The sequence below is a fragment of the Harmonia axyridis genome, chromosome 1 (genome assembly GCF_914767665.1).
Source record: "Harmonia axyridis chromosome 1, icHarAxyr1.1, whole genome shotgun sequence".
NCBI classification, from domain to species: Eukaryota; Metazoa; Arthropoda; class Insecta; order Coleoptera; family Coccinellidae; genus Harmonia; species Harmonia axyridis.
This window is the reverse complement of record NC_059501.1, coordinates 87,092,626-87,106,421: the sequence shown is the minus strand read 5'-3', so window position 1 is coordinate 87,106,421 and position 13,796 is coordinate 87,092,626. Positions and strand designations below refer to the sequence as shown.

The window sequence follows — 13,796 nt, the reverse complement described above, 5'->3', positions numbered from 1 at the left end:
TAAACAGTGGCGACGCTATTTTTCATGCATAGGGGGAGCCAAGGAGGGTATTTTTCTAAGGGGCCAAGATTTCCTGGTGCATCTAGTTTACGTTAAATTCATGTTGTATTTTTCTGCTCATGCTATATTTCAAGGGAGGCAGCAAAAATTCAGTGGACACCTGAGCCCTCCTATAGCGCCACCACTGATAATAAATCAAATATATAGTATTCATCTAAAAAAACTAAGAGCATTTATTCTAGTTCTGAAATTCACGAACCATCAGGCCCATTTTCCACCCAACATTCAGTGGTGACACGATTCCCTAAAATAAAGAAAAATCCCCAGCTCTCACAATCGTAATAATAATAATTACGACGACTAGACCAACCCTTCTGTGACAAATCATCATTAAATTCATACTAAAATTTTTGGTAACTAGCCAGTGGCGACGCTGAAGAGGAGCACAAGTGGAAGCCCTGGTTTTATAAGTTCAATGACAATTTTTTCGTAACAGCCAGTGTTGAATCCAGAGGAGAGCTCTATGGCGTATTACCCCTCTGGGGTATGACTAAAACCCCCCGATGAAAAAAAACAAAATTTTGTTTACACTCCCCAGATGTGGATTCAACACTGATAGCAGCACCATCTTTTTTTTTTAATATTCATTAATACTTTTTATTTTCCCATAACTCTTTGATTTTTTTAGATTCCCTCCTAAAAAACTTGGCCCCACCATAAAAAATGCTGAATCACCTTTGGCCCCCCTCAATTCTTTAAAGCTGTCGTCGCCACTGTAACTACCCAAATTGAACAGAACAAATATTCCGGGAATCGAAGGAAATTTGGGAGTAAGCGGCAACACCGCAACTCCAGCGGCAGGTGTGCAACGCTCGCAATTCCTTCGCCCCTGCGTTGAGACGCCGCTGTTTATCAGTCGGGCCGCTATCAGCTGATACCCGGCTAGCAGAACGGGTAGGGTAATATCTAGTAAAATGGCGACATAGCCCACGGCAACACTGCATCCTGAGTGAACCCACTGAACCGGCATTGCAAACGCTCAGGCCAGTCCAATGCGTGTGCGCTCCTGAGACGGGGAAAACGAGAGACATTTCAGACATTTTCAAGCCGGTGATCGGCAAAACAAAGGCTTTCTGCCAAGGTTCCTGAATTAAAACTAGTGTAACTTGTGATTAAGATAAGTGTCGACCCGAAAACACCGTCTTATCTATCGAAACACGTGCTGTTTTCATCCGCTTGTCAGTTGACATGTAGACGCGGTATTGATTTTGAGCCCTAACCTCACTGTGCGCCACTGATTCACCCTTAAAAATCGTACCCTCGTAGTTGAATTTCAATAACAATCGGCGTTGGCTTCGGACGATGGGGTTGCTTGATTTTGTTGGTATCAGTGGAGCTTACAAGCATCTGTGATTAAGTTTTGTATCTACTTTTAGTGATTAGTGAACTTTTTTTTAGTGCCCCAGCTGCCTTAAAGTGCGTTTAAACATTGGACATAGAGGATTTGCTTTGGGATTTATGACAATCGTGAGTTTTTTCGCTTTTTTCTGTAAATTCTAAGCAAATTCATTCATATTATATAAAATTTTAGTTCCGCAACTACCACTTGATACAAATCTAAATTAAAATTCATGACTCCACCTCGATGTGAGCCTTTATTTTAATTGTATGGATATGACGCATCTAAAAGTTAATTCTAATTAAAGTAAAAGCCATCTTCAATTCTTCACAACCGTAGTCCTTTTCAGTTTTACAGATTCTACTGATTAGAATTTTTATGACTGTTCCCTATCACACTATTAATATTCTGAAATACACTCGATAAATTAACTGCAACAGTAGTAATTTCGTTCGATTATATTCTCATTTTAATGTGGGAAAATTGTAAAAATGTTAAGAATGAAGATAATTTCTTTCCAAATGAAAAAAGTTCAAGGTGAAAAGTCCTTTGATCCAAGTTATTGTTTACTAAAAAATTGCTTCTGGTGTTTTACCTATAACTTCCAGTAATATTGTTCAAGGAATGAGGATCTAAAAGGTCTTTTTCCAAACAAGTACTTAAACCGACTTATCCTTTTTCAAAAAGAATAAAATTGAAATATCGTCAACGTAAATTTTTACCCCTAGAATAAATCAAGAATTATTGTGGGGAATAGACACTAAGTTGTCAATTTTTTGATATTTATCTTGAACCTTCAAGACGCAATAAATTTTTATAATATCAGCTCTGAAATCAGCTCCCTTGATATGACTTTTCGGTAAGAAGTACCCATCAAGTGATTATTTCTAACTCGAAAAGACGAAATTTCACTGTAATCTTGACGGTCATTGACCTAACCTGGGAGACTCCTATTCTTTGGAAATAATGCTCATAAATCTTTTAAGAACCAAGGGTGAGAGTCTTACCTACAAAGGAAGTCAGGTATCTTGCTGAATATTCATTTTTCACGCATAATATACGTCAAAACAGGTACTACTTCGGTGTTTCGAGTCATTATATTCACTTTTTAAGATTTAAAAATAGTGATGATTTCTTCACAAATTTTTGAAAGATAACGTTTTTTGAATATAAAATTAAGGATTTGTTGAACTCTACGAATCGATGTATTTCCTTCCTTTTGGTGGAGTTTGTGCGGCTTCTTTCATTTGGGAACGATTCGAATTCAGCAGGTGCGACGCCACCTGGCAAGAGAACAACATCTTTAAAAAAAGTTCCATAACAAACACGTAAAGTATTGTTTATCCCAATTCAAGTCATTTCCTTTTCATGATATAAGCTGAATTTTCGGTGAACGTATTTCTTTGATGCGTTCAACGTGCGCATAAATTATCTCCAAATGGTGGCAAATACGAGATTCGAAATTTCGAATGAATCTAAATCTATGAATTGAGTTTGAATTCGATCGGATTGTTATTTTTTGAATTACTTTGAAAAAACATTTCTGTAATGTGTAAATTTTGTATTGGATCAATTTTTACAACTGAAGAAAATAATTGGCTCATTTTAAATCTTAAGTTAAATCTTAATTTGTCTACAATTTTCATTTGAATTATATTAAGACTTATTCATCAGTGAGTACAAAAAAAAGGAGAACAACTATTTTCTTCTCAACGTACACAACTTCGTTCAACTCAATTTTTCATCCCTCTTTTCATAGATTTGTTTGTATTTCATCAATTGCGTTTTCAATGCTGATTTTCAATTGCTTAGTTGTTGTTGGATTATTTCCATAAACTTATGAAAGATATGCTCAGTGCAATTTCCTGCATACCACTGGTTTCGGGGGAGGATCGATTATGGTATGGGGTGGAATATCTTTGACTGCTCGCACAGACCTAGTGGTCGTTGATAATGGAGCTATGAATGCTGATAGGTATATAAGGAACATTCTTGAAGATCATGTAGTGCCATTTGCCCCATACATTGGTGAAAATTTCATTTTTATGCGCGCATCGTTCAGGAGTACCTTGAAGAGGTTGAAGTCTCTCGAATGGAATGACCAGCAAGAAGTCCAGATCTTAATCAGGTTTGGGACAACCTCAATAGAAGGCCGAGAAGTTCAGAAAATCATCCAGCTACTCTTAATGACTTAGGAATCCAATTCAGAGAAATCTGGGAAGGATTAGATCAGAACAATTTAAGATCACTCATTTTGAGTATGAACCGTCGTTGCCGAGCTGTAATTAACGCAAGGGGTGGAAATACCAAGTATTAAATCACTCATCAGCATTCCAGTATTTTGAAAATTGTTTATTTCTCTTCTTTCACATAAGATTAGGTGAAATCCTGAATTTTTCTTCCATTTAATGTGTCTTGTTTCGTTCAAAACCTTCCCGAGAGAACATAAAAAATAAGTCATAAAGTCAATGTAGAGTTAACTTTCATTAAAATTGAGATTTTCAGAATGTGCGTTAATTTTTTTGCGCAGTGTATTTAAGTATGTTTTTCTTTTGCGATTATCAGGAATACAGATTTTTCATTGCTCTTACGTCTAAGTCCTCGCCTTAATAATTTGGGAGTTACAGATATTTTGAAAAATTGGATTCGAATTTCGAAACGTAGAATCTCGCAACGCGATATCTACTGTATGATTTTATTTTTCACGCTAGAAAGAAGCGGCCACCTTGAGACAGTTGAGACCCTCATTGAGACCTCAATTTGCGTGATGTGAGAATTATTATTTCCCACACGATATCCGATAAAATATCGTCTCTTTTATTAGAGAATAATGATTCACCTTTGCTCCAAGAAGAACCGTAATACGTTGCTTTTCGTGAATTCTCAGATCGTGTTGGGCGTGACATTCTAAATTCACGTCGTGCACCAGGTCTAGCCGACGGACGGGTCCTCTAGGTCCCATGCCATCCGGTCGCAAGGTGTCAACTGATTTTTGTTGGTGGTAGACTTTCGTATTCGGAATTTAAATATTATTCTATGTCAGAAGCCAACGTGAATTTTGCAATTTGGTTTGTTAATTACTTATAACTGGTTGAATATCTTAAATTTTTGTGAAGGGCTTCTTTTAACAAGAGTGTGACAACTTTTCATCTCTGACGCTATATTAATAAGCAGATTTGTCGCATTTGGCGCTCGGAAAACCTAAGAATGAATGTTGAAAGGCCTTATACTTATAACTGGTTGAATATCTTAAATCTTTGTGAAGGGCTTCTTTTAACAAGGATGTGACAACTTTTGCGATTTGTGATTAGACCGATAAAATACAAAATAATGATTGATAACCCAAATTCACTATATGCCGTCAAAGAAGTACCCTCGGAAGTACCCTAAATAATACATTTTCGCCTCGATTTTCGCTAATGAATAACACACATCTCTATCAAAACTGAGATGAACACAAATCTCGAACGCATTTTCTGAAGTCGACCTTGAATTTTCTTTCGAAACTGGTTTTCCTCAATGAATTATGTAACATTCTCAGCGCTTCGGAACACGAAATTCTATTTTTAATACAGAATTCACCAAAAAAAAAAAAAAATCTCGAGAGTTAAGAAGATCGATGCAATTTTATTGAGCAATAATAAAATAATATTCCAATAATATCTTTATGTACACTTTGAAAAGATAATGGATTCTTGGTACTTTTTGGCAGTCATTTGTAGATCTTCTTCTTGGTTGATATCGAAATAATACAAAACTCTATACGAAATATGCCTGTTTTATCTTCATATTGAAAAGATGGGTAGAAAATTTGTCGCTTTGAAACATCATTGTAGTTTTCGAAATCACATCGCAAACAGGAAGCTTTGCTTCCATCTCGACTTCTATTCAGTAGTTTCCTAGATAAACTACAGGGTGTTTCACGTAAGCAGGTCACTGTATTTTGTAGCTTATCCTTCAAGCAAAATAAAAATGTGACCCATCAATATGACATTATTTTTCACGGGCTATCTAAATATGTTATTGAAAAAACTAGCGAACCAAGGCTTGGAAAAACCGTTCTTCCAAAAAAATTTTTTTTTGCAAATTTGACTGGTTTTCGAAATGAGAAGGTCTATAGACAATTTCTCTCCAATTGTTTCTTCATTTGAACTTTTTTTTCTGAATGCTCAATCGATTCTGAAATTATTTCAAGCTATTCCATTCAAAATCAACCTGAGGAAATTCAGATTCCATATTCGGAAAATAGGTTCATGTTGTCTATGGTTCAAGTAGAGAAACAATTGGTGGGAAATTATCTCTAGACCTTCTTATTTTGAAAATCAGTCAAATTTGAAAAAAAAATTTTTTGGGAAAATGGTTTTTCTTCAATAACTTTCCATGCCTTGGATCGATAGCTTTTCGGATAATATATTAGGTTAGTACGTGAAAAATACTATCATTGACGGGTCACTTTTCAATCTTGCTGAAAAGATAACCCACAAAATCCAGTGACCCGCTGACGTGAAACACCCTATAGAAACGAAAATAAGAGATTATTTGGATAATTTTAAGAAAAAAAAGTCCTATAAACCTGAGCCAGCGAATGCTTTGTTTTCTTGTAGTTTTACTTTCTTCTGATGATTATACGAGCCTTTTTGAATGATTGCTACAAAAATCGACAAAATAAACACCATAACTGATAATTAATTCATTCATCACAACTTACTTACTGAAAATTCATGACAATTTGTATTTTTTTGAGGATTTCGACCGAATTGTTTGAAATTATTTTCCCAAATTTGTAGCAGATACGACAAAACCATAAGAGACCAAAACATTCAATACTTGATGAAAGTTATTTTTAAATTTTTTCAAACTACCAGTGTTCCACTATGAAAAATTTTTTGGAAGGCTCTATTCCTGAAAAAATCACCCTGTAGATTTGCAATCGAAATAGGAATATCACTCGATGTAACCTCTACATTGGATCAATGCCAAATTTCAGCTGAAAATCTTGTGAAGCACATATGATCTGGGAACAAACCGAGGAACAAACCTTGAAAACAATAAATCTTTAACACCCTGTTTCTCTAAAACAAAGCATTTGCGGTCACATGTTTATAGTACCTTTTTTTATTAAAATTATCTCTCTGCTCTATTTTGCGCTGAATCCTCGGCTGAATCTGAATAAACTTAACTCGAATCGATAGTAATTGTTTTCAATTCCACGTAGAAATTACTCAGAAATTTCCTACCCGTCATCTCTCTGTGTTTATAATTCATCATCCAGGCCTGTCATAGAGTTCCATATTTAGCTCGTTACTCCGTTTACGACCGAAGGGACACAACTCAGAATTAATTATGAATGAAATCATCAACGTTTATAAGTTCGAAATTTCAACAACACAGCTCCCGAGTACCTTCGAACTTAATCATTTTAAGGATAATCAGAATGTCGCCCGTCCTAATGAAACATAATCAATTTATGGAAAGTTCAACTCTGGGTGAAACGGAACGTGGGCGGTTTCTAATTATCTGAGATTGACGTTAATTTGGTATTCATTGGCGATGAAGTTAGGTTTTTTCTCGATCGAGATGAAAGAGCTTCGACTGTGTCTCCAAGGTTAGGTTGGTGATGGTATATGAAAGTATCGAAGTGGTCGCAGGAATAGTCCTTTCTCTAGGTGCAGGATGTTATTAATGTTTTCTGTGTTTTTCTTGTTTTGACCTTTATAATGCTCCTTAGTTTTATTGGGTAGCTAGAGAACGTTTGTATCCGTTCTTTGAAAACATTTTTCCAGAGATTTGGTTGCTCAGAGTCAGATATAGGACATTCATACCTGTCTCCCTGAATCGCTGCAACATTCTGGACACACTTGTATGGGAAACTCCAAACCTTTCTGCAATTCTTGTGTATGCCCACCCTTCTTCTCGCAAAACTACCGCTTGGGCACATTCCTCTTGGGTCAAATTGCGTGTTTCGCGTTGAATAGCGATCGAGTGTAGAAAATCAAACGAAAGAAAAACTATTGATCACTAGAATTGATCGAGAACAACAGATTTCAGAATGGAGCCAATACATTCAAAATCTGATAATCTCATCTTTTTTTATTCCTGCTGGGAAAAAACATCTGTATTGAAGAAAAACATTGAAAGTGAATAACATATTCATGCATAATTCTGATAAAAATAATTATCATTGAGAACACCTTCAGTTGTAGAATAAATTTGAGATTTCCATAATGTGCGTTAAATCTTTTGTGCAGAGTATATAGTGCGGCAACAGTAGCCGTGGAAGATATTTGGCTACAATGTAATAAACATCCAATGATTTCTCTCGAAATATACTCGTTTTTTTATATTATCAAAATGAAACCTCCTATTGTTTTTGGTCGCACCGCGTACATTCCCGATATAGGAGGATGAGTTCGATCTCTCGTCTCGTTCTGATAGAATAATTATTGGTTTTCCTCGCAACAATTTCCCCGTCTGTAATTAATTGCGCATGACACAATAATTGGTTATGCCCGGTGACTGCGATTCTAACATGGCTTTGTTTGTTTTGGGAATGCAAAAAGGCAGGTTGGACAGTTGGTTTATAACTGTTGTTATTTACGACCACATATTCCCCATCTGCATCATGCTGCATTCGAGAACGCGTATCTGGATTATAGTAATTATACGTACTTATAATCGTGATAGATTATGATTTACGAGGGGCGTCTGAAAAAAAAATTGACGAGATTTTTCAAGTTTTTATTGGTAAGCCTCGAGGTTAGCCTTTATGTGAAATTTGTTCGAATTAGGATATGTAACCATCACAAATTTAATTCCAAAGCACATACATAGATACGATTACATTCGTGAAAAAGATTTGAATAAAATTTTTAATCTAAAACTCAAACTTAACATATTATAGGGTTTTCCCCCAGAGTAGTAAACATAGATAGAAGGAGCATATGTCATTTTAAGTAAGCAAATTTTGTCCCCAACATGAACTATCAAATTTGACATGAAGCGCGCGGAAATGAAAACATATCAGTGATACGATATTTCACTCAATGCGCGAGTTTCTCCACAAAGACTTCTTATGTCCCAATATGAATCAATGTTCCATATTAATTCGTAATATATTGAAATGGATATCTGAATATATCAGAAATTCAGAAAACAAACTTCAAGCGCTCTAAACGACGTGAAACAACCGATGACACTAGGAGAGCAAAAATTGCCTAACCTTGGATTTCAGCAAGTAGATACAGAAAATAATAAATATTCTTCTTATTATAAAATCGACAATCAGGAAAATATCGGATTCCAAATATTCAAATTTGCATATTTAATCTGGAATCACTCAAATAAATATATTTCATTCAATATAATATACATTCATAATGATATAGTGAAATTGTGGATTTGAAAATATATCATAATCCGACAACTTAATCTAACCATGTTGGGGACATGTAAAAATTACGTATACTCCCTCTATCTATGTTTATTACTCTATGGGTTTTCCAATAGGAATTATTCGATTCAAAATGGTTATACTGGCAAAATTGTGCGTAATTTTTTGACATTTCTTATTTCATTTGTGTTCAGTAGGACATGCCATCTAATCATTGAAAGATACACGCTTCAACAACAAATTGTTAAATTGTTTTATCAAAAACAGTGCTCATTTGTTAGTACTGAAATGCGCTATGAATTTACAATGGGTATATTTATTCATACTTGGTGAGCCTATTTGTTGATGAAAGGTGACATCGATTTTACGTTTTTTACCTCCCCAGATAGAAAATTGTACCATTTTTTGATTGGTTAACAATGGCCATGATGCATTATTATGAAACATTATTATGAAATTTCATTGAATATGACAAAAATCTCGAATATCCTTTTCACATCTCAGTTAACATAGTTTTTTTTTCCTACAGATGACGTTTTGACCATGGATTTCGACAAGGATATATCGTTGCAAGAATGGACCAGGGAACAGCCCTTAGCGGTTTTGGCGTTAGATAGTGCGGATAGAGCTGTTTTGAGAATAGCAGGTGAGTCAATCAGAAAAGCATTTTATAGATGTCAAATTATTTGATTTATATTAAATATCCTTTATCAAGAAGACTCTTTAAACTTCTATAAGAAAATCATTTTCTTCTAATATTTATCCTATATCAAGGATGTACCAGGAATTGTTCGGTTTGTTATCAGGTATTTGGATCGAAGGATTAGATCCAAAATCTACAATATCAATCAAATTCGGTTTAAATAATTCATCAGACAAAATTTTGGATCTTTTCGATTCATGCCTATCATTCTAGCGTTTCAAAGAAGCACGTAATTTGGAATATTCTGAAATATCAACATCTTCTTTTATACTGGTAATTCATATACAAATGGAAGAAGTATGGAATCATTACATTTTCAGAGGTCGTCTTTTTTTTCTTGACAATAATCCATGGAACATTTGTGAGCGTATTCGTATTTTCTTTGGATTTATCAGGCAACAAATAAGTGCGAATTATCAGACATTCATCTCAAAGATTAACCAATCGATTGTCAAGTGAACGATTTCATATGCAATGAGATAGTAATCGAAAATCGTTATTTCTATGATTTGATTTGAAAAAATCATTAATTTATGGTAATTAATGGTACCTACTATTTCGTAAACAATATTTTTTTTTTCAAAAACAGGCACTTTGAAAGCGATGGAATCAATTTGATTTACTAATATGTAACTTCGTATATTTTGCCTCTTCTACCAATCCCTCGCAATTTTTGACAATGTAGTTCAACTACGATTATTGAATCGAATCTTGAGATAATGTAACAGTTTGAGAAAAAAAATCCGAGTAGTGCGAAAAAACGAAATTTTTTTGGGCCGATTCGGGTCAAGCTCTCGTCACGCTGTTTCACCTTGAAATTCGATCGCACGATTTGTCTAGCGTGCGAAAGCTGGAAGGAAACAGAAACCGTAAATCATTACGCCACCTAAATACAAAAATACCTAACGTAATCCAAAACTCATTCATAATTCAACGGATCTAGAACGTTGTGTGGCTGGTCCCCTTAAGACTTTCCCATTCTAGCCGGAGCCGACAATAAACAAGAAAATTTCGTCATACAATAACAACTTAATTGATCATATATGTAATGAATTAATTTAGAGGATTTGTTAATAAGATGTCCCATTTTGATATTAAAAAAAACGAGTTAATTTTAAAACGAATCAATAGATGTTTATTTCATTGCAAAGTGGAGGGTAAGCCATTAAAGATGGAAAACGATATCAGCCACAAAGGCCACGGCTACGGTTACAGCACCATACCCTTTTCAGGAAAATTTCCAACACCAATTCACACATTTGAGATTGTATGGAACAAATTCATTTTTCGCTGAACAGATCATTTTAAGAAATAATCCTGAAACACGTCGATTTTTTATTTAAATTTACCGTATTTTAAAATAATAATCGAATATACAGGGTGAATTACTTTCGAGTAATGATGTCACCGTAATTTTTTTTAAATAGAACACCCCTATTTCGTCTCAATTTTCCGATTACTCTAGCTGAGCTGATTCCAAAAATGTATCACATGTTGATTCTACTTCGACAAAAATACAATAGTTTTGTGTGTGCTCATAAAGTAACGCGTAACATTCTTTATTAGTTAGATTAACAATATTATCAAAAATACTTATTGTCTGGCGGCAATTGGTTTGAATGTGACACCCCGTAGTTTGTTACATTTTTAGATTAATAAAAATGAGCTGTATACAAACATGTTTGGTACTTGTGGTCTAGCAGACAGAATATGAAAGAAATTATTTCTTATTTTCATACATTTTTATTTATCTAAGAATGTAACAAACTATAGGGTGTTACATTGAAACCAATTGCCGTTGGACAATAAGTATTTTTGATAATATTGTTAATTCAACTAATGTTACGCGTTACTTTATAAGCACACACAAAACAATTGTATTTTTGTCCACCCTGTACCAATTGGAATCAACATGTGATACATTTTTGGAATCAGCTCAGCTAGAGTAATCGGAAAATTGAGACAAAATGGGGGTGTTCCATTAAAAAAAAACCGTGACGTCAATACTCGAAAGTAATCCATCCTGTATATTAGATTATTATTTTAAAATACGTTAGATTGAAATAAAAAATCGACGTGTTTCAGGATTATTTTCTAAAATGGTCTGTTCAGCTGAAAATGAATTTGTCCATACATCACGGACACAGTGTATATTCACGATATATCATAATATATCACATATATTACAAATTACATCTTCAAGGTCGATTGTGGAGGATTGACATAGACCTTATCTTTTATGTGGCCCCGAAGAAAAAAAGTCTTAAGTTGTTGAATCAAAAGATCTCTGTGACCAATTGTGATCACCTCTCCGAATAATAACAAGACCAGGAAACGTTTCTAGCAAAATTCCTATGTTCCGTTGCTTGTGTAACACTACCACTGTGAAAATAAGCATCATCCATGTCAATATCTTCGAATTCCGGCCACGAAAAATCATCAAACATAGCTTAGAAGCGCAATCCATTCAACGTAACGGTTGCACAAGCCTCATTTTCGAATAAGTGAAGTGCACTCACACCATCAGCCCAAAAACTGCACCAAACAGTGACACGTTGAGGAAAGAGAGGCTTTTCAATAATCATTCTTGGATTTTCCAAGCCCAAAATTGACAATCATCTAATTGATAAAAAAAAGACTCGTCAAATGTTGAGCATGACAGATTTTTTGCCAAATACTTAAATGGGAAATTTGGGGTGCAACCTGTAGGTATTAATACATTTGGAAATTTGCCGAAAATGATCGCGTAGTTTATAAAGTTGCCAAATCCTTGTTTGGATACCGGTCACTGTTTTCGGCAGTCATCGACCACTCTCCTTGTGGATTCTGGTGTTGATTTGCTGAGAATCAAATAGCATGAGGTATGGAAGTTTAACACAGTTGCACACAGAGGGTTATGTGGAGAATTCCATAATTAATAAATAGAGATTACCACAAACATCCTTGGAGAAAATTACATGGAAAATACGCAAATTAATGCTAAACAGGGTCAGTATCACAAATTGCTCAAATTGTGTTATTAATATTTATAAATATTTTTTTGCTATTTACGTGTTGAAACAGAATAAATTTATAAATCTTCATAATATATAGCACATCAAATTTAATGAAGGATAAAGAGATAATTCAAGTAATTTAGTTTTACAATTAATGTATTGTTGTATTTTTCACAATTCATGGCGTTACATACATATTCTCATCACCAATAGCGGAATGTTTTACTTCTTGCTACTAGTTAGGAAAAGTAAAATAATTCAAAACGTCAATGGGTTTCAAGAATAGTAAAAATAAGAAATGTTATAATTTTGCTATAATATTGTGGTATTACGTCATTCAAAAGAAACATAGGATTTAAAGTGAAAGAATTTGCATCAGGCATCAATTTTTCAACACCATAATCTCCTCAAGTGTTCTTCTCTCTCGAAGAGAGATCATATGACCACATTTCATTGCAAGATGCGGGAACTCTTCAGTTGCATGTTTGCCATCTGGCCTTTTGTATCTTGACATGATTCCGAAATATGAAACGTTCAACATTTATAAACAACACGCCTCTGACAATACCCAGTTTTTACTTATAAACATAAAACAATGACGAAGAGGGGTCGAAGATCTTGTTCAGTTCTGAAAGGATTGAGCCATTACGATGTTGAGATTTGAACTCGGATTTGAATTTTCACAAGATAACTTTTTTAGTACTTGTTCTTCAAACAAATGTTTCTATACTTTCGTCCCAATGTTGAGAACATTCTCGGCTCAAAGTTGAAGAATACAGACGTTGTGAAGAAACCTCACAAGATTAAGATTTAAGAGGGGTTTCATTGCACTATGACTTTATGGTCTATTGTGACCCTCAGAGCTGTTCTCGCCATAAGTCGTCGTAGTCTGCACCTTGCCTTCTAGTTCTAGAGTTCTAAAGAACTGCAGTGTTTAGGATGGCTTCAAGGAGGTTGCATCCTCACTTCTTATCCAAAGCATTTTTTGCATTGGCTAGCGATGGCGAGTCATTCCGTGGCATTACATTTTAAATATGATTTCTGGCATATGACCGCCACGGCTGGCTCGGATGTAGTCCAATCTAGGCGTCCAATTTTCGATGACTTTTTCCAACATTTGTGGCCGTATATCGGCAATAACACGGCGAATGTTGTCTTCCAAATGATCAAGGGTTTGTGGCTTATCCGCATAGACCAATGACTTTACATAGCCTCACATAAAGTAGTCTAGCGGTGTTAAATCACAAGATCTTGGAGGCCAATTCACAGGTCCAAAACGTGAAATTAGGCGGTCACCAAACGTGTCTT

The 13,796-nt window shown here is 34.9% G+C and overlaps 1 protein-coding gene across 2 annotated transcripts in view; it reads left to right on the top strand.

Annotated features, from left to right (window-relative positions):
- Nucleotides 1-1,046: 1,046 nt before the first annotated feature.
- LOC123678678 (dystonin) overlaps nt 1,047-13,796 on the top strand; it is a 257,561-nt gene continuing 244,811 nt past the window's right edge. For both annotated transcript variants that reach the window (XM_045615892.1, XM_045615854.1), the window contains exons 1-2: nt 1,047-1,527; nt 9,319-9,435. In XM_045615892.1, the coding sequence (XP_045471848.1) occupies nt 9,333-9,435 (103 nt within the window). In that variant the 5' untranslated portion in view covers nt 1,047-1,527; nt 9,319-9,332. The remainder of the gene's footprint in view (nt 1,528-9,318; nt 9,436-13,796) is intronic.